The 27,266-nt window shown below is 42.4% G+C and overlaps 1 protein-coding gene across 1 annotated transcript in view; it reads left to right on the plus strand.

Annotated features, from left to right (window-relative positions):
* The first annotated feature begins 2,987 nt into the window (after window positions 1–2,987).
* Window positions 2,988–27,266, plus strand: part of RASSF8 (Ras association domain family member 8) — a 46,483-nt gene continuing 22,204 nt past the window's right edge. Inside the window, exons 1-2 of the mRNA XM_060258338.1 lie at window positions 2,988–3,176; window positions 24,799–25,685. Of these exons, the coding sequence (XP_060114321.1) occupies window positions 3,074–3,176; window positions 24,799–25,685 (990 nt within the window). The 5' untranslated portion in view covers window positions 2,988–3,073. The remainder of the gene's footprint in view (window positions 3,177–24,798; window positions 25,686–27,266) is intronic.

The raw sequence follows: 27,266 nt of genomic DNA on the forward strand, positions 1-27,266 counted from the left end.
CAGTCTGTTCATCTTTGTGGCTTCTGTGCAGGCATGCATGGGAGCCAAGCTCGCGGAGGCCTGCTACAGAGATCTGTCTTTAAAGCTCTGTAAAAGGTTTGAAGAGCTCGCTCCCTCCCCTCATGATCCAGCTCCTCCCACCCAGCTGGCATGTGATGGGGTGGGGAGAGCACCCTTCCCTCAGTCCTTTCTTTACCACTACTGACATTATGTTTTGTTCTTTTTTGCTATTTAGTGCAAGTTTTTCCACAAGTAGTTTTCTCTTCTTCCTACTGTCTCTTGACTTTTTTCCTCCCTTCCACTTCTCCTAAAAAGAAGGCCTTTGTTCACCGTGTTTTTCCAAACAATGGTCTTATTTAAAAAGTGTACTGAATATAGCCTTAAAATGGCACAGTTGGATGACCATGACCATCTCCAGTGCCTTGACAAGGCCATAATGTTTCTGCAAGCAGTTCACCCCTTGACTCTCGAATGTCCGTGGCATATTCTTTCACAGATCGGGTCCCTTGCTGCATGTCACACAATGTGGCTAGGGCCCATGTATCTTGTAGCGGGTCTTCATACTGGGTTAGGATGGCTCCTTCTACAGTGTCCACTTCGGGGCGCCAGTTCTCATAGAGGCTTACGTACCATCTCTTGGCTGCTCCTTGTAGCTTTGACCCCAAATAGTCCAACCGGCCATACTCATCAGGGAAAGTGTGCCCCCAATAGTACATGAAGCTGTTAGCTTGTATGGTGAAGTATTCTACTTCTTCAGGGTCCCCGTCGAAAGTTGCCGCCAGCTCTCGCCCTCTCCCTTAATCTCAGGGAGGAGGGGGCAGCTGTGCCGGGGGCACCTGGGGTTGTGGCTGTGCCGGTGGCCCCAGTGGCTGCGGCAACCGCTGTGGGGCTGGTGACAGCTGGGGTGGTGGCGACGGTCTACCTTGCAGGGCGGGTGGTCACTGTAGGGCCAACACTTGGTTGATCTGCTGACTGACCTCTTGTGTAAGGCACATTTCTTCCCTCAGGTTGTGTGCCATCTCCACCATCTCGAATCTCATCAATTGGAGGAAGTCTCTCAGATCCGCTCCATCTTCCTCCTCCTCCTCCTCAGGGATCGGGCTTGTCACATTCTCTTCTCTTCCATCACCCCCTCCTGCTCCTAGCTGGTCCTGGCCATCCTCTGCTTCCCCTCGTAGTTGGAGGGGAGGTAGTTCCAGGATCACTTCTTGTCTGGCCGGGCTGGCGTCCATTAAACTGGTGGATCTGCGTGGCCCCCAGTCCTTTGGGGTGATGAATAGTCACAGGATGTGCAGCAGGGAACCCCTCCCAGCCTGTCTCCTTGTGTCCATTATGTGCCACGGGGGTTGTTTTGGGATGGCTCCTAGTTCCCAGCCTCCGGTTTCTGGAGAGGCTGGTTGATCTGGGATTTGGCCTTTATCCGGTGCTTCTTTTGTCATAGCGTTAAAAGTTACTGGATCTGGTTCAGTCCCAAAGTGAGAGTTTATTTATTTATTTATTTTATGATTTATATCCCGCCCTTCCCACCAAGTGGCTCAGGGCGGCTTACAACATAGAATCCCACATAAATAGGGTTTAAGCATTTAAACAATTAAAATAATTAAAACATTTAAAACATTTCAGAATGTTTTAATTCAGAGTTCTTTCAGAATGTCAAGCTCCAATAGTCCCAATAACGATATCCTTTGTTTATTTCAAATTAGATTCATTTATTAAGACCTAGAGATGCTTACAGGACAGGTAACTTAAAGAACTGAAGAATCAAAGCATACACAGAAATATATAATGGGGTTTCACAGCCGTTACTATTTGGCGGGCACTTCTACCTTAAGAGTCAAATGTTACTATAATAAACAACAAAAGAGGAAGAACTGCATATCAAAGAGATAAGGATGTTTGAAGTTACTAGGGCACTTCTTCTCATACTCGGGAGACATAACAATACTTCATGAGGAGCTAACCCCCCCTTTGCCAGATGGCCCTGGCTATTAAGTAGTAAATACCACAACCCAGTTTCTAAGATAAAAAGATATGTAGGAGCTTGACATCCAGTCTGGGAAACTCTTCAAGATTTGGGGGCAATGCCTGTGGAGAGAGGGATTCAGGGAGGGATGTCACACACATTTATTTATTTATATAAAACCTAGGGGGGGTCTTTTGCCATCTTCTGTGCATGGAGCAGGTGTTGCTGGGGGTGGGGGGAGGTATTTGTGAATTTCCTGCATTGTAAAGGGGGTTGGACTAGATGACTCTGGAAGTCCCTTCCAACTCTATGATTCTATGATATGGAATGGCATAAGTCCACACTCCAAAACTGCCATTTTCTCTAGGGCAGCGGTCCCCAACCTTTTTGGCACCAGGGACCGGTTTTGTGGAAGGCAATTCTTCCACGAACTGGGGGGAGGGGGCAGCGGTTTTGGGATGATACAATTGTGCACTTTATTTTGATGCGGTGGTGAAGTGAGCGGACTCTTATCTGAGAGAACAGGTTTTGATTCCCCTCTCCCCTACTTGCAGATGCTGGAACGGCCTTGGGTCAGTCATAGCTCTCAAAGAGCTGTCCTTGAAAGGGCAGCTTCTGGGAGAGCTCTCTCAGCCCCACCCACCTCACAGGGTGTCTGTTGTGAGGGAAGAAGATAAAGGAGATTGTGAACTGCTCTGAGATTCGGAGTTGAGGGCAGGATATAAATCCAATGTCGTTGTCTTATTATTACTACTACATTGTAAAATATAATGAAATAATTATACAACTCACGGTCCGGTTGCTAACAGGCCACAGACCGGAGCCGGTCCATGGACCGGGGGTTGGGGACCCCTGCTCTAGGGGAAGTAATTTCTGTATTTCCAAGAGAACTCCAGGTACCACTTGGAGGTTGGCAACCCTAAGCAGGGGGCAGAGATTTTCTGGCTCACTTTTTCACTTTGAGATTTTTGTGGCAGACTTCCAACACTTAGGTTGTTGTGTTTTTCTTTTCCAGATAATTGTTGCAATATGCTGGCCTGCTGTCTTGCTTTAAACGTGATTTGACACTGTGACTGCTGCATTCATGGCGATTGGGTGATTCATTACATTATGGAGCTGAAAGTATGGGTGGACGGTGTCCAGAGGATTGTTTGTGGTGTCACGGAGGTTACAACATGCCAGGAAGTTGTGATAGCACTTGCTCAGGCGATAGGTAAGTAAATAGTGTTCTCATGTTCCAGGCTTATGGCTCTTAAACTTTTATTCTACCAAAAACTGCTCTTCAGGCTTGCTTGTTCTTTATCAACCACCACATTTTCTTACTTTTCGATCAGCTCAGAAGAGATTCCTTGAAGAGGTTCTTTGCCCAGTGGCTTCCTATTGTGTAAACTCGTTCTGCCTATATGATCCCATGGCTGACCTTTCCATTCTCCAATTAGATTCAAGTCCAGTAGCACAAAAAAAATCTCCAAGAGTTAGGCATTCAAGTGCCAGAGCTCCTTTCCTCATGAGTAGGAATGGAGATCTCTGAGTCATTATCCCATTTAGAGGGTGGATTGTAAAGAATGCTTATAAAAGAAGAAAAGGTACAATGCATATTGTAATCAGCAGAGATGAAATGCTTAAGAGCAGAAAATTAACATTTGTAGTGAGATAAGAATCCTAGGTCCTTATTCAGCCCTGGGGGGAGAGGGGGAGGGTCCATTGTTCTGAACTTGTGAAGGAACTCAAGTTCAGCAATCTCACATTGTAATTTCCCCTTGACATTTCTTTGTTTGAGGATTGCCACTCTTAGGTCAGCAATGGAATGGAGTGAAAGATTACAATGCTCTTGCACTGGTTTTTGAGTGTTGCAGGTTTTAATGTCATATTTGTGTCCATTTATTCTTTTGCATAGGAACTGACTTGTTTGACTCATGTTGACATTTGATGACATATATAACACTGGAAGATGAACAAGTGAATGAACCTGAGTGGTATGGCTAGCATTAGCTCCAGTAGTTGTTTTGTCAAAGTAGTTATGAGGTCAGAGTTGGTATCTTTGTTGCAAGCCCTGGTTTCTTTATTCTGAGTCACTAGGTATAGTTTGCAGTCTCTAGAAGCCCAGTTTGTCAAATTTATTATTAGGCTATAAGAGAACATAAGACTCTCTGTTTTGACTTTTCAAGAGTTAAGCTTCTGTGCAGTTAACATATATAAGTTTTGTTGCACTACTCTTGAGTCTCAGCCCAAAGATGTAAGAGCATGTTGTTCATTCATGGATAGTGGGCATTAATCTTGCATGATCTTGGGGAGGGACGGTGGCTCAGTGGTAGAGCATCTGCTTGGGAAGCAGAAGGTCCCAGGTTCAATCCCCGGCATCTCCAAAAAAGGGTCCAGGCAAATAGGTGTGGAAAACCTCAGCTTGAGACCCTGGAGTGCCGCTGCCAGTCTGAGAAGACAATACTGACTTTGATGGACCAAAGGTCTGATTCAGTATAAGGCAGCTTCATATGTTCATATGTTCATATGATCATTCCTACTTTGGAATATCTATAGTGGTGGTCAATGTTCCCTCTAAGCTGAATTAGTGTGAGCTAGCTCAAAGCTTTTGAGCCTCCAGCTCACACATTTTTGTCTTAGCTCAGGAAAAAATGGCCCCCAAACAAACTGATTTATGCAGCAGCTCACAACTTTAATGCCAGTAGCTCACAAAGTAGAATTTTGGCTCACAACCCTCCACAGCTTAGAGGGAGTATTGGTGGTGGTAGGTTGGTGTAGAAGAATTTGCATTTAATGTCTGAGGTTATGTAATATCTGGCTAGTAACACACTATAGTTCTGTCAAGCGCCGTGCCAATCAAGGGTTAAAAGTACTGTACAGTCAGAAAGTAACTCATGCACTGTATTGACATTATTCACCATCTGACGTTTAGTCTATTATATCTTGCTTGCTGTCACGAGCTGGGGCCAGGCCAGGCGAAGTCCAGGGGCAGTCCAAGGTCTGTAGCTGGTGAGCAAAGAGGGTCCAAAGCGCCAAAACCAAATCACAGTCCAGGTATCGCAGGTCAGAGGTTCAGAAGCCGAAGTCAGGGGGTCCAGAAGTCAAAGCCAACGTCAAGGGGTCCAGAAGCCGAAGTGGATGCTAGAACGTCAGGTAAGTGACTAGTTGCTTCCACAAAGCCTTCTCCCAAAGCCCACAGCTATATAGCCCTCTGCTGTCTGTTGCCCATTTGGACTAATTGCTGACTCAGAGGGCGGCCGGGATCCTGCTGAGACTCAAGCATCCTCACTCCTAGGAAGGCCAGAATCCTTTTAAAACTCAGGGCTCAGGGAGCGTCTTGCTCGTGACCGTGCCGCCCTCCTCCGGTCCCTGAGGTCCCGACGAAGGCGGTCACTCACCCAAGCCACCCGAGAGGGCGAGGCAGGGGGGCTTGGATCTTCTCCAGCAGGAGGCGGGGGCACTGGCGCAGGTGGCAGGGGCACAGTTTCTCCTGCAGGCTCAGCTTCTTCTGCAGGGTCCCCAGCACCCATGACACTTGCATGCTTGCGGGAACGCGGTAAACAGCAATAAGAGAGGTACCTTGGGAACCAGAGTGTTTTTCTTTGCGTTGTCAACGTATTTGCACCAGATGGGACTGTGAGAACCAGAATGCTTTGAGCCGTGGGAACCAGAGGGGCGCAAATGGGCTTTTGCAGTGTATAAAGTGTATGCTTGTAGCCATTGGCTTCAGTCTTGACTCAAACCACATGTTGAGTCACTATCTTTCCTGATGCTTTGATAAACTGAATCACTTTGGAATCCAATGGACTGTTTACTGAACCAACAGGGGTAGGATTATTCCAGTTTGTGGAAACAGCCCACATGTTTGCATCATAGAAAAATCAGACCCGGGGTGGTGGGGGTGGTGGCGGCTTCATGGAGAGAAAATGGATGCTTAAGGCTATAGCTTTCTTTAATCCCGGCAGAAAAATCAACTAAAATAGCAATTTTTTTCAGCGAATGGGAAAGAAAACAACAGAAAAAAAGAACTTACCATATCAGAAGCAACCAGAGAAAAAAATCACGCTGGTAAGCTCTTACTAAATCACAACTAAAGGAAGCGGAGGGAAAAAACCGCGACGATGCTAAAATGGTGACCGGGCAATGGAGACTCAGGAACAAGCTGTTTCTTTATCTAAAAATGACTTGACTGAGTTAGGAAACAATTTATTTCAAAAAATAAAAGCTCTTTTGGACCCAATGCAGTCCCAGTTGACAGAAATAACATTGACTCTATCCAAAGTAAAAAAGACTACAGAAATGGCTATGACGTTAGCAGAGACAATTCAGGAAGAGAACCAAGCCTTGGAAAAGGAAAATGACTCTACAACTCTTAAAATTCTTGCGTTGGAAACCAAACTTAGGCAAAATAATGTGAAATTCAGAGGCTCCCCAGAGAAACTATCTGAAATGTACGAATTACAAATATTTATGGCAAACTGGTTGGCAAAAGAACTGGACTTAGAAGAAGAAGTTGTGCCTATAGTGACTAAACCATATTGATTGGGCTCTCCTTTCAGTCCAAAAAGGAAGGGTCCTCTTGTTTTAATGGTAACATTTATGGATTACAGAGTCAAAATAAAAATACTGCAAACAGCAAGACAGAAAGGCTCCTTCCTATACAAAGAGAACAAAATTGAAGTCTTTCCAGACTTGCCCCATGAAGCAATCAATAAGAGATGAGACTTGAAACCTATTTTGCAACCATTATAAACTGTGCAACAGAAATACAAGTGGTCTGGTCCAGCAACTCTGCAAGTGATTCACAATGGAGCAAAACTTCAAGCTACTGATGTGGAATCTGGACTGAAACTTCTAAAAAAACTGGGGCTAAAAGAACCATCTGATTTGACTAAAAACAACACGAAATTAATTGCCCAATCTACTCCTCCAAGGAACAAGAATAGTAGGATTCCTGTTTCTTCATCCCCCAGATCTACAAGCACATAAATAGACTTTATTTTATATGGAAGTAACGTGTGTTTGGTTGGAAATGTATCTGAAAAGAAATAATATTGCTTATTGGAAAAAATATATAAAGCTCATATTAATGTGTAAAATTTAATATTGATGCCGGAAGTTAAGGAAGAGTTATTGAAAATTTTGTTAACAGGAAGAGAAAAGTCCTCAGTTTTGTTTTTTGTAACCTGTTTTTGGTAGTAGAAGTTATTGATACTTTTACTGGCCTGTCATAGTGCAGGAGCCATAAGGGTTTGGTAGCTACTAATATAGAATTTATTATAAACACAATTTTGAGTAGGATTTTTTTTCTTTTCTAAAATAGTTATAGTTTAATTGTTAGTGTTATAGCGTTAGTGAAAATTTAGAATAGAATTTATTAATATTAAGTAGTAGATAAAGTATTAGTATAGTTTGATAAGGTTATAATAGATAATAGGAGGTATTTGAATAGAATTACAGGAGACTAAGAGTATACTTGATAAATAAAATTAGTAATAGTATTTTTAAGAAGGAATAGTGTTATTGATATATAGTTGACTGCATAAAGTTTCTTAATTGTTGTTTACAAGTATAATAACCCTAGAAAATTACTGGTTTATTGCTGTAATTTTTGAAAACATAAAGAAAACTCAATAGAAATGACACAAAATCTTAAAATTCTTTCTCAGAATGTCCATGGTTTAAATAATGTCAAAAGAAAGAGGGTGCCTACTAACTTGCATAAATTAAAACCTGATATTTTTATTAATACAGGAAATTCATTTAAAGAATTCTTCCAATTTAATTTTCAAAAATACATGGTTCCAGCAACAATTCCAGGCTTCTGGAACATCCAAATCAAGGGGAGTGGCTATATTACTATCCAGAAAGGTAAGATTTACTCTAATTGATATTATAAAAGATCCCCAAGGGAGATATATTTTTTATAAAAGGCCAATTAGACAATAAAACTACAACAATTGGATCAATTTACCAAGCAAGGAACAAATCCCATTTTTAAGGGAAATTTTCCAAAAATTAGACTAATTTAAAGAGGGAGATGTTATACTAGGAGATTTAAATTACATAATTAATCTTTATTTAGATAAAACTAAAACTAACAAACACAACTCAAAAAAACAAGCCAAACACCTAACTGAATTGGCAGCACTACTTACAGAATATCAATATTTGGATGCATGGAGAGAACTACACCCTCAAGAAAAAGACTTCACTTTTTATTCTATTGTGCATAATGTGTATACACGTATAGATTACATACTAATGTCATCAGGAATTTTAGAAAAAAATATTTCTACCCAAATTGGAGATAAATTATGGACAGACCATGCATGGGTTGATTGTGTATTTAGAAAAAATGAGACAACTTCATAATTTCATTGGACTTTTAATAGATCTTTATTGACTAATGAAATTACACAATCAGAAATAGAAAATCGTATTAAACAATATTTTTCAGAAAATCCTCCAGAATTGACAAATTCAATGATTACTTGGTATGCACTGAAACCAGTGTTGAGAGGACATTTAATATCTATCTCCTCATTCCTAAAAAAACGGAAAATGAAGAAAAAACAAGAGTTATTAATTAGCATACAAGAATTAGAACAAAAACACAAGATTACATGCAGTAAAAAGGTATATAAAAAGCTATTACAAGAATGCCGCAAATTAGAAATATTAGAACTGAACTCCATCCAAAAAGATATACTATATTTAAAAAGTAAGCTTTGGCTAAATTCATCAAAAAATTTAAAAATCCTAGCTAAAAAAGCTAATGCCAAACGTAATGATAAAACAGTACATCTAATTAAAGATAAGAATGGCAAACTACATTCTAGTAATGAAGAGATACTACAAACATTCCTGGATTTTTATACTAATATATACTCTGCACAGCAAACAGATCAATCAAAATTAGAGTTATCTTCATGATAGTTTTCACATCCAATTGAAACAAGAACATAAACATTACATGGATAGCCCTATTAAAAAATAGGAAATTCTTCATTTTATTAAACAACTTAAAACAAATAAAGCCCTCGGTCCAGACGGATACACAGCAGAGTTCTATAAAGTATTTGTGTATCTTTTGGCAGATCCTCTCTTAAGCACATGCAATTACTTCAGAGAGAATGGGGTAATACCTACTTCATGGAAACAAGCTGAAATTGCCATAATACCAAAACCAGATAAAGATCTGTCCTTACCATCTGCATATCGCCCAATATCTCTATTAAACATTGATTTAATTTTTTTTACCTCAGTTATAATCAGACAACTAAATACATTTATAACTGATTATATTTTGCCAGATCAAGTAGGGTTTATGTCAAACAGAGACTTAATAGATAATACTCACAAAGTATTAAATATTTTGAAACTAATAGAAAAATCTAAAAACCCTCTTGTATTGCTTTCTTTAGATATAGAAAAAGCTTTCGATTCGGTCAGCATACCATACTTAAAAACTTTACTTTGCAAAATGGGTTTTGGAACATATTTTTATCTATCATTTCAGCATTATATAACAATCCACAGGCTAACCTGAAAATAAATAATTCATATTCATTATCGTTTAATTTAAAAAGAGACACAAGACAAGGATGTCCTCTTTCCCCGTTATTATTCACAATAGCAATTGAACCCTTAGCATGTATTAACAAAAATACAATTAATATAAAAGGTGTAAAAGTAGGAGAGAAAGAAAACAAGCTCACTCTGTTCGCAGATGATATTTTACTTTTTTCTTATGGATCCTTATCACTCTTTTAGAAAGTTAGAAAAGATCCTTAATGAATTTGGTGAAATATCTGGACTGAAAATAAACCAATTGAAATAAAAAATATTACCAATAAACCTCAATGCTAGCCAAAAACAAAACTTGCTAAAAAGCTTCAAATTCAATCACTAAAATATCTGAGAATGCAAATACCAGCCAATCTTAATAATATATTTTCGTTAAACCATCTAAAAATAGTGCAAGAAATAAAACTCCAACTTAAAAACTGGAATAAACAAATATTTTCTTGGATGGATCATTATAATTTAATTAAATCTTTTATTTTACCAAAATCTTTTTATTTAGAGCAATACCAATTTTTATTAATAAAGCTCAAATTTTAGAATGGCAAAAATACTTTTGGATTTTCTCTGGAATGGTAAAAAACAGATACTATATATAGACAATCTCATTTAGTAAGATTTCAGTATCCACACTTATACAATTATTATATAGCTACCCATATAATGAGAATACTAATCATGTTAAGATCAAATAACGTACCAGACTGGGTCTCAGGATTTAATAAGTTCACAATTCCTTATGACATAAAAGAAACAATATGGCAACAAAGAAAAGATAAATTAAAAAATACTCAAGGGAATGATTTTTTATTTACTACTCTAAAAATATGGGACTTATATAGGGAAAAAACTTTTACCTGAAATATCTAGATTTGCCACTTTTTTAGGATAAAAATGGTACTCTCCAGGATTAAACAAAGTAGAATATGAACCATGGAAAAAAGCTAATATAAGTATGCTAGAGACTTAATACATAAAAATAAGATCTTAGAAAAAACCCTACTTGGTATCAATACTTACAAAGACAGCTTATGTGTACAAAAATAAAGCTACAAGAAATAATGAAACAACAATTAACAAGTTTTGAAATACTACTTAACTTGGTAGACGAAAATAAACAGAGGGATATCTCTAAGATTTACCAAATTTTAGATAATCTTTCTGTGGATATAGGTCTCTCATATCAATCAAAATGGAAAAAAAATTGCAAAACAACACTCACTCCAGAAACTTGGGCTAATGTGGAACATACAAATTCAGTTATTTCTTTACGTTTACAAACTTTTAAAATTCTAACCTTCTGGTACATGACTCCTAAAAATCTAGTATATTTAAATAAAGAGGTTCAACCTCTTTGCTGGAGAAAATGCGGTATTGGATCATATATACACTGTTGACTTGAATGTCCAAAAATCCTACCTTTCTGGCATAAAATATTGAAAGTTCAATTAATAACAGGACAGAAAATTAATCTCACTCCCAAATCTCTATTATTGAATTTAAGAATGGAGGCCAAACACTGTAATGTTATCCAAAAGCGTATAATGCTGCTTATATATGCAGCCATATCTGTAATAGCTGTTAATTGGAAAAAAAGAAAAAATCTTTTTTTTTAATCTTTGGTACAAAATTATTTGGAATACATATGTTATGGCTAAATTGAATGAGGAAATGATACCAATATCTAATATAGAAAACTAATATAGAAAAACAACTTATTTTATAGCGACTTGGCAACCAATATTGGAATATTTACACATACATTCTGAGATACCAAATATTATCAATGTACTGCATCTTTATTGAACTAAGAGAAACAATTTGCATTTTTATAATCTGCAACCTCTTAAGTCTCCGATTTATTTTATATTGTATATACAGTTGTAACTTTGTATTAAAAGTCAATAAAATATGTTTATAAAAAGAAAAATCAGACTTGGTGGTGAAAACACTGTGAAACACTGCGGTATGATAGAAAATCTGATGCCACTGGTGAATCATAATGTTCACTGAAGCTGTATATCTCCCCGCTGAATAATCTTCCATTCTCTGTTAGTATTGTTATATTTTTTTTAGTACTGTGAACTATTAATTATCATCTCTTTAATTTTGACTTGCATTGTCCATTCCGTGGGTCTGCTTGAAGTTTCTCTTTAAATGTTAATAGGCTTTTTTTTAAATTAAGATTTAATGAACTTCTTCGTGGTCTCTGCATCACACCATTGGGAACTACAACGCCAGCACCGGCCTCCAATCGGTGCTGGAAACTCCACTAGAGGTATTTTGTGTCCCAGCCTCTGGGCATGCTTAGAGAATCCACCATGCCTGCCCAAAAGGCGAGGCACAAAGATTCCGCCAGTTCTTTTTTGATCGCCACACTGTCCAGCTCCCTGGTCTGTGATACTTTTCTTCATTTTTCTCATTTTTGCTCTTCTGTTTGTTTCACTCCCTTGTCATTTGTCTTTGCTTTTCCTTCATCTGTTAAAAAAAAAAAGTAGTGACTTTAGTTTTGTCAATATTCCTCTCCCTTCACCCCCCACCCCATATTTCCCACCCTTTGCAGAGCTGGGTAACAGCTTATGTGGGGGTTCTTTAAGAGGTGTTCTTGGTGCAGCAGTATACTCTCTCCCATGGACGGACACCCCTTGTGCCTTTGTCTCAGAGAGGCCCACCTTACCGATTCTTGTGTCCACTATTATAAGTTTAGCAAGCAGACCAAGAAAAATTGTGCCGCTCACCTGCAAGTCACCTTACTTCAATCAGCGTTGACTCCTCAGTCGATGGAGACAGCTTCAAAAGTGGAGGCTGGCACCTCCTCAGCCTCGACATTGACAGCTGGGCCTTCTGAAACAGCCTCGGCCCAGAAGGCTGATTATGTACTGACATCGAAGCCCAAACCACCTCAGGGCTCAAAGTCTCCTTCCTCTTCCCCAGCGAAAAAACGGAAAAATAAGGAGCATAAGCAGTCTAAGAGATACAAGTTTCATTCCTCAACACAGAAGACCTCTCCTACCCCATCTGAGGCCTCTCTCGAATGAATTCACCGCCTGGTTGTTGGGGAGACAGCACATCTTCCTTGACTCAACCTTGAGAGATGGCTGACCATTGCATTGATCAGTATTGACCCCACTACAAGAATGACAGATGCCATTGTTACTCAAGAGCACCATCTCTTTGGGAACACCACTCTGGATATCCATACGGTCCCTACCATCCACCATACACATGGCACCCACCTAGAGACTTCTCAGACTGGGACTGATGATCTTCCTGCCAATTGCTGGATCGCCGCTGATACAATGAATCCTTGAAGCCCAGAAAGCACCAGCACCTTTGGCATCAACATCAGCCCCTGGACCTAAACCTGCTTTGACACTGACCTCAGTTCAAGACTCATGCTCAGAGCCTGACAACTCTGACCTGGAAGACTCCATTAGTTCAGCCCCTCAGGACTCTGAACACAACATCACCAAACCAGCACCTTCAACTCCAGTTACCAAAGAGGCTCTGATTTCTCCCTTGGAAGATCTTAAGTCTTATGGTGATCTAATCAAGAGGATGGCAACATGCTTGGGACTCTCTGTTGTCCAGCCTCAACTGAAGATTGACAATCTCGTATTCGATATCTTTCAAATATGTAGGTAACGTTTTCTAATACTTCAGGAATAACTACGGATTTCACAGAGTACCTTTGAGAGGGTTTTTTGGGAACCATTTTAAAAATTTCTTTCAAAAACAGAAAAAAGGAACAAGGGAAAATGGTAACCATCTTGTATAAATGCTGTTTGACAGTCTGTCAAGAAGTTTAGGTGGGGATTAGAGAAGATAGCTAATACATCTGAACAGAGAAATTACTTATACAAAGAATGCAAGCATGCAGACAGAGGCAAAGCATGAAAATGCAAAATACATGAAATTATGGCAAGACACAGACCTTGACAGCTTCTTGAAACTATAGACAAGATTGCTTCTCACTAGCTTTTTCTGCCCATGGGATAAAACCCAGCTCCTTGGTTTACCACAGAGTTGGGCAATCTAAAAAATGCTGGGAGATGTCTAGAACAGCATGTCATTTGCAGGAAGGAAACACCTTTGCCATTTCCTTATTTGTAAATCTGTATTATCGCTTCCTCTGAGGGATATGATAGTTCTTTTCACCTGTTCTTTTTTCAGTCTGTACGCCAGCCATCTACCTGGTTTGTTAACATTTTCAAAATAATTCTGTTTAGCAAATTTCAATTTCTTTTCTACTTCGTCCATCAGTAAGAGATTAAGTTGATGTTGCTGGAATTTAATATTAGTTTGCAGTTCTGTTCTAAATTATTGTTGTTTAAGTTTTTTTTCTGCTTTGCTCAGTTTCAGATTTAAATCTTGAATTGGGTTTACTCTCTCTTTTTTTCATTTGGCTGCAAACCTAATAGCTAGTCCTCTAAAAAAAGCTTTACTTGTACCCAGACTGTTTGTATGGTTACTTCATGATTTATATTTTGTTTAAAGAAGTTGAATTCTTTTTTTGTTTCCTATACTAAGTCTTTGTCCTTCAACAGCTTTGTATTTAAATTCCACCTTCCTCTTCTTCTTACATCATTTAAGTTGATAGTTAAGGTGGTATGATCTGATATTACTCGTGGGATCAAATTACTCGTGCCTGGTCAAAGTCTTTCATCAAACCTATTGACAGCCAGCACATATCAATTCTAGACCAGGACTGATGTCTGTGGGAAAAATAAGTATAATCTCTTGATGAAGGAAATCTTGTTCTCCAAGCATCCACAAGATTTAATTTATCTGCTAATTTCAAGAAGTGAGCATCATTCCTTTGGATTTTGTTTGGGGAGTGGCCTTTCTGTCAAGATCTTTATTGAAAATAGCATTAAAGTCTCCTACTACACAATATTCATCATAGTCCAAATCTAATATCTTCTGATAAAGATTCTGATAGAAATTTTCTTGATGATCATTAGGGGCGTATATATTGGCCAATAAGACCTTTTTCCCTTCTAAATTTAGCTCCAAAAATAGCATTCGGCCATCCTCTGAAGGAAATAAAACTTGCGGATTAAACTTATCTTTAATATAACAGCGACGCCTCTTTTTTCTGATTAGGGTCTGAGGAAAAAAACCCCATTCCCAGTTTTTTATTTTGCAATAATTTTTGATCTTTCTGAATTACGTGTGTCTCTTGTAGACAAATTACATCTGTTTTGAATTTAGATAGATATGTGAAGGTTTTCCTTCTTTTAGTCGGGGAGTTGAGACCATTTACATTAAGAGAAAGTATCTTGATTTGTTGTTTGGCCATTATGATAACTTCTTATTACTACCTTTGATTTCCCTAAGCTTTTGAGCTCGTTTTACAACTGGTTCGCTCCTGATCCAGCTCCTTCTCTTCCTCTGGTTCTGATAGACTGTTGACTTCCTCATCATCTTGTTCTTCTCCTTTCCCTTTATTTTTCTTCTCTTTGCCAGCATATTTCTGTAAGAAATATTCCGCTTTATGAATTGAAGTTATTTTGTGTCTTTTCTCTTCATATGTTAAGATCAGACCTTCTGGGGTGAGCCAGGTATATGGTATTTCATTTTCTCTTAGGAAGGAACTTAGTTCTTGATATTTTCTTCTCTTTTGACTCATGGACCAAAGAACTTATATGGAGCACAGGTCCATCAGTGGCTATTAGCCACAGTGTGTGTGTATATATAAAATTTTTTGCCACTGTGTGACACAGAGTGTTGGACTGGATGGGCCATTGGCCTGATCCAACATGGCTTCTCTTATGTTCTTATGTTCTTAACTTCTTTCAACACTCTTATATTCACACCTTTTATCAGTATTGGAATTTCTTTGCCTTGTTTAAGAACCGGGTCTGACTTTCCGCCTAGCGAACCTGACGTGCACTTCCCTTGGAAGTGCTTTTTTTCGAACAAATGCAGAGGAAACCCAAGAAGCAGTCTGTTTCATATCTCATATCTAAGTGTTCATCTTGCAACATTTCACTTAAGGCCTCTGACATTGTTTTGACAATATCTTCTGATTTATCTTCTGGAATGTTCTGAAATCTCAACATATAGGCTGCCCTCTCCATTTCAAGTTAAAGGGTTCCGGCTTCTACCATATTTTGTTTTTTCTCTAGTTGTTCAACTTTGAGGTCTTCACCACCTTTGTATCTAGAACCTTCATCAACTTACTGGTTTCAGTTGTTTGGTTTTTGCATTCCTTTACATCTCCTTGAACTTGTTGCATTTGTTCACCTAAAGTTACTACTTTGGCAGACAAGTCTAACATGGCCTTTGTCATCGTCAATTGTAAATCTGTAATTTCTTCCAGTAAATTAGGGGTGGCCAATTTGGCAGGGCCAGTCTGAGTGCTTGGAGATGGCATATTAGCTTTTTTGATCATTGTGGCAAAGATTGATAATTCAGCATACACAGAAGAAGGCTTGGTAAGGCAATATGAGTTTTAGAGCTTTAAAAGCTACACAGTATCTTATATTTGTGATGATTTTTTCCCCTTTTAAATGAGAGGGATTCCCTCAATACAAAAAAGAATGTTTACCTTTAAACAAGATTTGTTATGGAACACAGCATACTATGACAGTTCACAATATCCGTTATAAGCAGATCAGGTACTAAATTCAACAATATTTCCCCAGTAATAAAATACCAATAAGCTGCCAACCCAAACAGACCAACCACAAATATAGCCAGTGTTAAGATACACAAATCTTATTGAAATATACAATTCTTATTATGTAGCCAGAAAAAAAGTGGTAGACAAAATAGAGTCCTTTATATCAGCTGCACAGAGACAGAACAGAAACCAGTCTCACCCACAGGGTCCACCTTCCCAACAGATTCAGCTCCAATTCTAGAGAGAGTGTTTACAAGAATCCAAAGGGTAATAGTATTTGTCTCAAAAATATCAAACTGCAAAAAGTCCAAATTGCATTAACCAAAAGATATCCATGTTTGTAGAAGCTGCTCCTGAAACCCAGAAGCCCTGTAACTTTTGTCTTATATCCAAATTTTTATAATCCGTGTAATCCTTGGAAAGAGAACTGAATAGTAATCCATAGCAAGCAAGGCAGTTCTTCTCAGATTATAACAGTATAGCTGTTGAAAATTGACACCATCCGTCAAAAAATGCAGAAATACCAATCTTCGGCAAGAGAAAAGCCGGGCATGCCCTAAAAACTCATCTCTCACCTCTTGTCTAATAAATTATAACTTCTTAACATAAACACACACAGTCAACATGGGGGACTTCTTTAATTTACATGAGATATCACCGGAGATGTTTAAAAGCCGAGAGGAACAGGGGTTAGGGGGGTAGCCCCTCCCTCTTCCCCCTTTTCTGCAGCCGTCTCAGGTTCTCCCCCTTAACAAAGATTATCCTCCTTGAATTATAAATCCGTAAGCAAAGCAAAACAGAAGTTAGAAAGTTCAGTTCTTGTAGAAGCAAGAAATTAGGTTGTAAGGATGCAGATCAACAGAAAAAAGTTTGAAAATAATCCAGAAGTTACCTCTTGTCCAAGATGGCGATCTAGGCAATCTCGGTGAAGGAGCTTCATGGCGAGTGGAGATCTGTGGACCAAACCGTCACTCAGACCACTGTCTCCTGTCAAGCCACCGGCTGGGGGGACCTTTACCAAGGTTTCCCCTTCAGTTCCCTGGGTGGAGGAGGGGTCCAATCACCTAATTCAGGACCGTTCTCTGGAGAGCTCTCTGTTAACACATCCTGCAGTGAGGCGCTAATTCCAGAAAACCCCACAGTTTATACTCTTAAATGGGGCAGCCGTGTCTGCTGCTCAGCACCAGACCGAGGGTGCATGGCACCCTAGGCAAACTTGTGACCCGCAGCCCCCTTCCACAGCACCCCCCTGCACCTCCTGCCCACGCCCCCCCCCCCCCGCCTCCCACTTTGCCTCCTCCTCCCTCCCTTCCCCACCCCAGGTCTATTTCAATGCCTGGAACAGGTCAAGTGCCGTTCCTGGGCTATCTAAAGGTGCCCCTTCCCACTGATCACCTGATTGGTAGGTAAAACTGTGCAGCGTGCTCACTGTCAGCCCCAGGGCAGGCCAGCAGCATGAAGAAACTGTGTCCTGAAAGGCAGCGGCCACTGCTGCTGCCTCCTCCCCATTTCCTGGATGGGAATGAAGTGGGGAGGAGTCAGAGGCCACTGCTTCCCTTTTAGGACACAGTTCCTTCATGCTGCTGCTGGCCTGCCCCAAGGCTGACAGTGCATGGTGCGGTTTTACCCAGCGATCAGCTGATTGATGGGGGGTGCCTTTAGATAACCTGGGAACAGTGCTCAGCCCGTTCCGGGCATTGAAATAGACCTGGGGTGGGGAAGGGAGGGAGGAGGAGGCTGGAGAACGGGCAAGCTAGGCGTTTGCCTGGGGGGGGGGCTGAATTTGGCACCCCCACCCTGCTGGCACCCTTGGCAACCGCCTAGTTTGCCTAGTGGACAAGCCAGCCCTGCTGCTGCTTATAGGGCATTTCCATCCTTAGAAACCATATGTAAGGCAGATACCTGGATGTTGGTACACTGTTTCGCCAGTCATTTCAGGGTGGACAAGGGGGCATCAGTAGAGGCTGCCTTTGGGCACAGCGTGCTTCAGCATACTCTCTAGACATGGAAGTCTTTCCCACCCAGGGACATATTGCTTTTCTGTGTCCCACACATGGAGGACTGCCCTACTACTCAGACCACTGGAGAATGGAAGATTGGTTTCACTTACCAAGAAGCTTCCTTCTTGGTTGTCTGGAAGTTGTGCAGTCCTATCCACCTGGTTTTATTTGGGAGGCTGTCCATGTTATGGAGAGGACGCTGGTTTCTACAACCCCCCCCCCCCCCCCTGCAACTGAACTTCTCTAAGGTTTTCTGTTTGGTTGTTACTATTGTTAAGCACAGGGGCAGGTTTCAGGTTGCTCTTGTTTTGTTTGTATGTGTGGCAGAATCTAGTATTAAAAGTAGTTGTGTTTAATTGAAACTTTGATGGCATGTTGGGCAATATTCCCTCTAAGCTGCAGAGTCTTGTGAACAAAAGTTCTATTTTGTGAGCCACTGGCATTAAAGTTGTGAGCTACTGCATAAATTGTTGTGCTCTGGGGTCATTTTTCCTGATCTAAGACAAAAAGATGTGAGATGGAGGCTAAAATTCTGTGAGCTAGCTCACGCTAACTCAGCTTAGAGGAAACACTGATGTTGGGGGGTTTGTCCTGGGAATTCCTTAAAGTGTATATGGCTTGGAGATGACTCGGGGGGGGGGGGGCTGCCCAAGGGACAGGCCACTACCTCCCTTGTAGATTGATTGGAAGATCCGACCCTATTACAGAGGAGGACCCTGTTTCCCACACATGGACGACTGCCCCTCTCCCTCACCACCAAGAAGGCAGCTTCAAGGTGAGTGAAACCAGTCTTCCGATCAAAGGTTTATTGTACCACCCATGTTTGTAGAGGGAGTGCCTGACACATGCTGGTTTAGTCTGCATTTATGTAACTCACAATTCTGTCAAATTTCCACTTAATTTGTTAACCATAAAAAAATAAAATCCTGGCCTCATAACTAATCATAAAAACAGGCAACTAGTTAATAAGCACGAAAACACTTCTCAAATCAACATAATGGGCAGAATCATACTGTAGACTTTTAACTGACAGCTGCTATTCCCTCTTCTCAGAGAGTACTGCAGTGCAGAGGTTTTGGTGGGGAGGCTGTTAAATTTCTCACTGAGAATTCAGTGTTCTTAGGGGAAATGCTATAGATTGAACTGGCATGAAGCCAGTCTGTACAGTAAGTATATATTTAGCTTTGCTGATGTGACAGAGTACTTACGAGAATGCGTTTTGAGCCAGGAAGTCTCCCAGTTCCAATTTCATCTTTCCCTGAGTGGCTGGTCTTATTGTTTCCACAGTACAGATGAGGGGCTGAAGCTGAAGGCTACAGTGGGAACAACCATACTGCTCACCTGTAGTTGTGGCCCTTTAGCTGCAGCCCCCCTCCTGCGTACTGGCCTATACTTTGGTTTTCTGGGGTAGTCTTTGAAGTGCTAAATAGATCTGTTGCATGTACTTCAGAGTAGTCACTGTTTTAGTCATTTGTTGTACTCACTTGCTATGCTTCAAGGTCCACAAGGACTTCTCAGCTTTCAGCCCCTTCAGTTATTCCGAGGAGCGTAAGCAGGCGCAACACCAAATAGGGTCACACCACTCGCAATGAGGTGAACTCTGTAGCATGATACAGAGTTGGGATGGGATGGAGAAAGTAGAGAAAGAGGTACTTTTCTCCCTTTCTCACAATACAAGAACTCGTGGGCATTCAATGAAATTGCTGAGCAGACAGGTTAAAACGGGTAAAAGGAAGTACTTCTTCACCCAAAGGGTGATTAACATGTGGAATTCACTGCCACAGGAGGTGGTGGCGGCCACAAGCATAGCCAGCTTCAAGAGGGGGTTAGATAAAAATATGGAGCAGAGGTCCATATATATATATATACTTTTTTTGGCCACTGTGTGACACAGAGTGTTGGACTGGATGGGCCACTGGCCTGATCCAGCAGGGCTTCTCTTATGTTCTTATGTGACGCAGAGTGTTGGACTGGATGGGCCATTGGCCTGATCCAACATGGCTTCTCTTATGTTCTTATGTGACACAGAGGGTTGGACTGGAGGGGTCACTGGCCTGATCCAACAGGGCTTCTCTTATGTTCTTATGTGACACAGAGGGTTGGACTGGATGGGCCACTGGCCTGATCCAGCAGGGCTTCTCTTATGTTCTTATGTGACACAGAGTGTTGGACTGGATGGGCCATTGGCCTGATCCAACAGGGCTTCTCTTATGTTCTTATGTGACACAGAGTGTTGGACTGGATGGGCCATTGGCCTGATCCAACAGGGCTTCTCTTATGTTCTTATGTGACACAGAGTGTTGGACTGGATGGGCCACTGGCCTGCTCCAACATGGCTTCTCTTATGTTCTTATGTGACACAGAGTGTTGGACTGGATGGGCCATTGGCCTGATCCAGCAGGGCTTCTCTTATGTTCTTATGTGACGCAGAGTGTTGGACTGGATGGGCCATTGGCCTGATCCAACAGGGCTTCTCTTATGTTCTTATGTGACACAGAGTGTTGGACTGGATGGGCCATTGGCCTGATCCAGCAGGGCTTCTCTTATGTTCTTATGTGACACAGAGTGTTGGACTGGATGGGCCATTGGCCTGATCCAGCAGGGCTTCTCTTATGTTCTTATGTGACGCAGAGTGTTGGACTGGATGGGCCATTGGCCTGATCCAACAGGGCTTCTCTTATGTTCTTATGTGACACAGAGTGTTGGACTGGATGGGCCATTGGCCTGATCCAACATGGCTTCTCTTATGTTCTTATGTGACACAGAGTGTTGGACTGGATGGGCCATTGGCCTGATCCAGCAGGGCTTCTCTTATGTTCTTATGTGACGCAGAGTGTTGGACTGGATGGGCCATTGGCCTGATCCAGCAGGGCTTCTCTTATGTTCTTATGTGACACAGAGTGTTGGACTGGATGAGCCACTGGCCTGATCCAGCAGGGCTTCTCTTATGTTCTTATGTGACGCAGAGTGTTGGACTGGATGGGCCATTGGCCTGATCCAGCAGGGCTTCTCTTATGTTCTTCTGTGACGCAGAGTGTTGGACTGGATGGGCCACTGGCCTGATCCAGCAGGGCTTCTCTTATGTTCTTATGTGACGCAGAGTGTTGGACTGGATGGGCCACTGGCCTGATCCAGCAGGGCTTCTCTTATGTTCTTATGTGACACAGAGTGTTGGACTGGATGGGCCACTGGCCTGATCCAACAGGGCTTCTCTTATGTTCTTCTGTGACGCAGAGTGTTGGACTGGATGGGCCACTGGCCTGATCCAGCAGGGCTTCTCTTATGTTCTTATGTGACACAGAGTGTTGGACTGGATGGGCCATTGGCCTGATCCAACAGGGCTTCTCTTATGTTCTTATGTGACACAGAGTGTCGGACTGGATGGGCCACTGGCCTGATCCAACAGGGCTTCTCTTATGTTCTTATGTGACACAGAGTGTTGGACTGGAGGGGCCATTGGCCTGATCCAACATGGCTTCTCTTATGTTCTTATGTGACACAGAGTGTCGGACTGGATGGGCCACTGGCCTGATCCAACAGGGCTTCTCTTATGTTCTTATGTGACCCAGAGTGTTGGACTGGAAGGGCCATTGGCCTGATCCAACATGGCTTCTCTTATGTTCTTATGTGACACAGAGTGTTGGACTGGATGGGCCATTGGCCTGATCCAACAGGGCTTCTCTTATGTTCTTATGTGACACAGAGTGTCGGACTGGATGGGCCACTGGCCTGATCCAACAGGGCTTCTCTCATGTTCTTATGTGACACAGAGTGTTGGACTGGATGGGCCACTGGCCTGATCCAACAGGGCTTCTCTCATGTTCTTATGTGACACAGAGTGTTGGACTGGATGGGCCATTGGCCTGATCCAACAGGGCTTCTCTTATGTTCTTATGTGACACAGAGTGTCGGACTGGATGGGCCACTGGCCTGATCCAACAGGGCTTCTCTTATGTTCTTATGTGACACAGAGTGTTGGACTGGATGGGCCATTGGCCTGATCCAACAGGGCTTCTCTTATGTTCTTATGTGACACAGAGTGTCGGACTGGATGGGCCACTGGCCTGATCCAACAGGGCTTCTCTCATGTTCTTATGTGACACAGAGTGTCGGACTGGATGGGCCACTGGCCTGATCCAACAGGGCTTCTCTTATGTTCTTCTGTGACACAGAGTGTTGGACTGGATGGGCCATTGGCCTGATCCAACAGGGCTTCTCTTATGTTCTTATGTGACACAGAGTGTCGGACTGGATGGGCCACTGGCCTGATCCAACAGGGCTTCTCTTATGTTCTTATGTGACACAGAGTGTTGGACTGGATGGGCCATTGGCCTGATCCAACAGGGCTTCTCTTATGTTCTTATGTGACACAGAGTGTCGGACTGGATGGGCCACTGGCCTGATCCAACAGGGCTTCTCTCATGTTCTTATGTGACACAGAGTGTCGGACTGGATGGGCCACTGGCCTGATCCAACAGGGCTTCTCTTATGTTCTTCTGTGACACAGAGTGTTGGACTGGATGGGCCATTGGCCTGATCCAACAGGGCTTCTCTTATGTTCTTATGTGACACAGAGTGTCGGACTGGATGGGCCACTGGCCTGATCCAACAGGGCTTCTCTTATGTTCTTATGTGACACAGAGTGTCGGACTGGATGGGCCACTGGCCTGATCCAACAGGGCTTCTCTTATGTTCTTATGTGACACAGAGTGTTGGACTGGATGGGCCATTGGCCTGATCCAACAGGGCTTCTCTTATGTTCTTATGTGACACAGAGTGTCGGACTGGATGGGCCACTGGCCTGATCCAACAGGGCTTCTCTTATGTTCTTATGTGACACAGAGTGTCGGACTGGATGGGCCACTGGCCTGATCCAACAGGGCTTCTCTTATGTTCTTCTGTGACACAGAGTGTTGGACTGGAGGGGCCATTGGCCTGATCCAACAGGGCTTCTCTGATGTTCTTATGGATCCTCCCATTTTTGCCCTGTTTAGCAGCTCTGATTCCAAGTTCCGCTCTTACTTGTTGCTTCAGATTGCCGTTTTAACCAGGCAGAGGGAAAATTATGTTTTGTTTCTCCTTTCTCCACCTCCAAGATTTTCTGAGTTTAAAGAATAAGACACCTTTGTTTAGAAAGCCCCCCTGAGGCAAAGCTTATTGCTAGTTTGAAGTACTTGTTACCCTTCAAGCCCAGCACAGCTCATGATCCAAGTGGTACGGCAGCCAGGCCCACAAGGCTATAAATATTTTTACATTTTTTTTAAATGATTGAACCTGCCCTGAGCCTGCTTGTGGGAAGGATGGAATACAAATCCAGTAAAGTCAGGCTGCAGTGCAGGCTGCACTCTCCGCACTTCCTAATTTGCTGCCTTTTCCTGATTTGTTGGTAACCCTACACGTGACCTCACCAGCTGTCCCTCCCTGTCCGCCCTGCCTCCCTCTCCACCCTCCCTCTCTACCTGTGTATTTCCTTCCTCCAGTGCATCAGCTGCAATTGTGGCTCCTGAGCTTGCCGCTGCTCTTGCTCCTCCTCCCAGGGCCAGTGCAGAGTGTAGAAGTCTCTCCCTCTTCCCCTAACTCTGGCTGAAGGGGGGCTGTCTGCACAAGTTAGTACTTGGAGGGGCAGGGAGGAAAGGAGATACTTTTAAACCTTGGAAGGGAGAGAAAGAGTGACTTGTCTAAGGATAATTTGGGGGGCGGGGGCGTGAAGACCTTCTTGGCTCTTTTTCCTTTATATTTTCAGTGTGTGTGTGGGGGGGGGGGAAGAGATACAGGCAGATAAGAAGTGAGGACAGGACCTCTTTGCTAGTTGTTCCTGAAGAAAAAATGGCTATAGGTAGGGGGGTGAGACTGGCCTCGTCCCTTTTGCCATGGGAAAGGGTCAGGGGAGTCCAGGTTGCAGACACCTTTCCATCTTCCCTGACTCTCCACTCATACTGAATACTCAAGTTTGATGCTATGTCAAAACAGAGGTGCGGGGGGGTGGGCGACTTAAAATACAATTCATGTTGGAAGAGCTGCAATTTATTATTTCTTTTATTTATTTTCAGCTGCCCCACAAGAAAAAAAATGCCGTGCAAACAAAAAAAACCTAACAATGGGCCTGATAGCAGCCCCCCCCTTAATAAACTTCCCGTGTTTGCAGTGTGCAGGGGGGTTGTTAGCTCTGTTTGAAAATAAGCTTTGAACATATGAACATATGAAGCTGCCTTATACTGAATCAGACTCTCAGTCCATAAAAGTCAGTATTGTCTTCTCAGACTGGCAGCGGCTCTCTAGGGTCTCAGGCTGCGGCTTTTCACACCTATTTGCCTGGACGCTCTTTTGGAGATGCCAGGGACTGAACCTGGGACCTTCTGCTTCCCAAGCAGATGCTCTACCACTGAGCCACCGTCCCTCCCCATTGCTTTCATAGCAATGCTGTGACAACCTGTGCAAATGTAAACAACTGCTCTCACTTTTTAAAGTTTACACAAGCATGGGAAGTGTTCCAAATATTGATTACTTTATTAATCCATGGTTTGACAAACTGTCCCATTTCTTGGCTGTTGTGGAGCTGTCTCTTTAGCCAATCGCTCCCTGTGTAGGATTGTGTTAGATGTTGCATGCAGTTTCAACCTCTGATTTTTCTCTTCTAGGTCGTACAGGAAGGTACACCTTGATAGAGAAATGGAGAGATACCGAAAGGCACCTGGCACCTCATGAAAACCCCATCATCTCCTTGAACAAATGGGGGCAATATGCTAGTGATGTACAGTTAGTCTTAAGGCGCACAGGACCATCGTTCAGTGAGAGGCCAACCTCGGACAGCGTTGCTCGGATACCTGAAAGAACTTTGTATCGGCAGAGTTTACCTCCCCTAGCCAAGCTGCGGCCCCAGAATGACAAGGCAATAAAAAGGAGAGAGCCAAAAAGGAAATCTTTGACTTTCACTGGTGGCACAAAAGGATTAATGGACATATTTGGCAAAGGTAAAGAGTCAGAGTTCAAACAGAAAGTTCTCAACTGCAAGACGACCATTAATGAGTTAAAGAAACTGATTCACCTCCAGACAGAGAAGCTTCAGTCAATCGAGAAACAGCTGGACTCTAACAATGCTTCAATCCAGTACTGGGAACAGAGGTACAGTTACAGCCTGAAAGATGAAATAGTCAAACTGGAGCAGAAGATCAAAAGGAATGAGGTGGAAATCGAGGAGGAGGAATTCTGGGAGAACGAGCTCCAGATTGAGCAGGAGAACGAGAAGCAACTGAAAGATCAGCTCCAGGATATCCAGCAAAGAATTGTGGACTGTGAGAGCAAGCTGAAGGAATATGCGGCCCAGATTCACAGCGTGGAAAGTGACCTGGAGGCAGAAAAGTTACACCAGGAAGGGCAGGAGTCAAAAGTCAACGAAGACGTCGTCCAAGAAAAGATCAACAAAGTAAAAGGGGAAATTGATATTCAGGGGCAGCAAAGCCTCCGGCTGGAAAATGGCATTAAAGCTGTTGAAAGGTCTCTAGGCCAGGCTGTCAAACGGTTGCAGGTGAGAGTGTCATCATTCAGTTTAATTTTTGAAACATCACCTATACTGAATGACTGTATTTTACAAATGCCCTGGGGAAGAGGTTGCCCCATAATGATCTGTATGGCTGCAGAGGTCCATCAGTGGCTATTAGCCACAGTGTATGTGTGTATATATATATACACACACACACACACACGCTGTGGCTAATAGCCACTGATGGACCTCTGCTCCATATGTGTGTGTGTGTGTGTGTATGTATATATATATATATATATATATATATATATATATATATATATATATATATATATAAAATTTTTTGGGCCACTGTGTGACACAGAGTGATCCAGCATGGCTTCTCTTATGTTCTTCTGTGACAAAGAGTGTTGGACTGGATGGGCCATTGGCCTGATCCAACATGGCTTCTCTTATGTTCTTATGTGACACAGAGTGTTGGACTGGATGGGCCATTGGCCTGATCCAACATGGCTTCTCTTATGTTCTTATGTTCATCCCTTGAAAAAAAATTAAACATTACGTACTTTGTAAGTACTTTGGGGGGGCATGAGCTCAGTTTCTGTGGTACTTCTCTCCAGTTTCTGTGCATACTTCTCTCCAGTTCTCTAGATGTGTCTCTGAGGAATCCCTTCCTTTCTTTAATTCTTCTTTCTGTGATGAAGCTGTTGTTGCTATTGTTATTTTGGGTCGGGCCTTTTAAAGCTGAGAGAGTTAACTGTGTAATAGCAAATCTTCCATATGGTATGAAATGCCGTGAGCAAAAGTAGAGCGAGTATTTTGGCAGAGTGTGGCGGGTGGCATTTCTTTTGTAGGGTACGGTCCAAGACAAACATGTGGCCTCCCTGTAAATTTCCTGGAAGTAGGAAGGAGCAGGGCCGTGAGCCTGAGCCACTGCTGCCACAGCAGCCAGGCCTGTTGAGGTGATGGAACTTGAGGGCCAATGAAAGGGGAAAGATGGGAAGTCTTGTGGGTCCTCCTTAAATAACTATAAAATGTATAGATATAGGGTTGCCTCTTCCAAGCACCGTTGAAACTTAGTGAGTGCTTGCGTATCTGGAGTGGTGGTGAGAGATTGCAAGTCAGAGTTATGGCACGAAACCGTGTGTAAGCTTTTGGGCTCCCAAGAACTCTTCATTAGATAAGATGTTCAAAAAGAAGTGCTTCTCTATTATAATTTTGTTGTTGTTGTTCAGTCGCACAGTCGAGTCTGACTCTTTGTGAGCCTATGGACAAAATCACACCAGGCCCTCCTGTCTTCCACCATCCTCCGAAGTCTGCTCAAATTTGTGTTAGTTACATCAGTAACACTGTCCAGCCATCTCAACTTTTGCCGTCCCTTTCTTCTTTTGCCTTCTGTCTTTCCCAGCATCAGGGTCTTCTCCAGGGAGTGCTCCCTTCTCATTTGGTGGCCAAAGTATTTGAGCTTCAGCTTCAGCATCTGACCTTTCAGTGAACAGTCAGGGTTGATTTCCCTTGGAACTGACTGATTTGATCTTCTTGCAGTCCAAGGATCTTTCAAGATTCTTCTCCAGCACCACAGCTCAAAACCATCTATTCTTCTGCGCTCAGCCTTCCTTATGG

This window comes from Heteronotia binoei, chromosome 17 (assembly GCF_032191835.1).
Source record: "Heteronotia binoei isolate CCM8104 ecotype False Entrance Well chromosome 17, APGP_CSIRO_Hbin_v1, whole genome shotgun sequence".
NCBI classification, from domain to species: domain Eukaryota; kingdom Metazoa; phylum Chordata; class Lepidosauria; order Squamata; family Gekkonidae; genus Heteronotia; species Heteronotia binoei.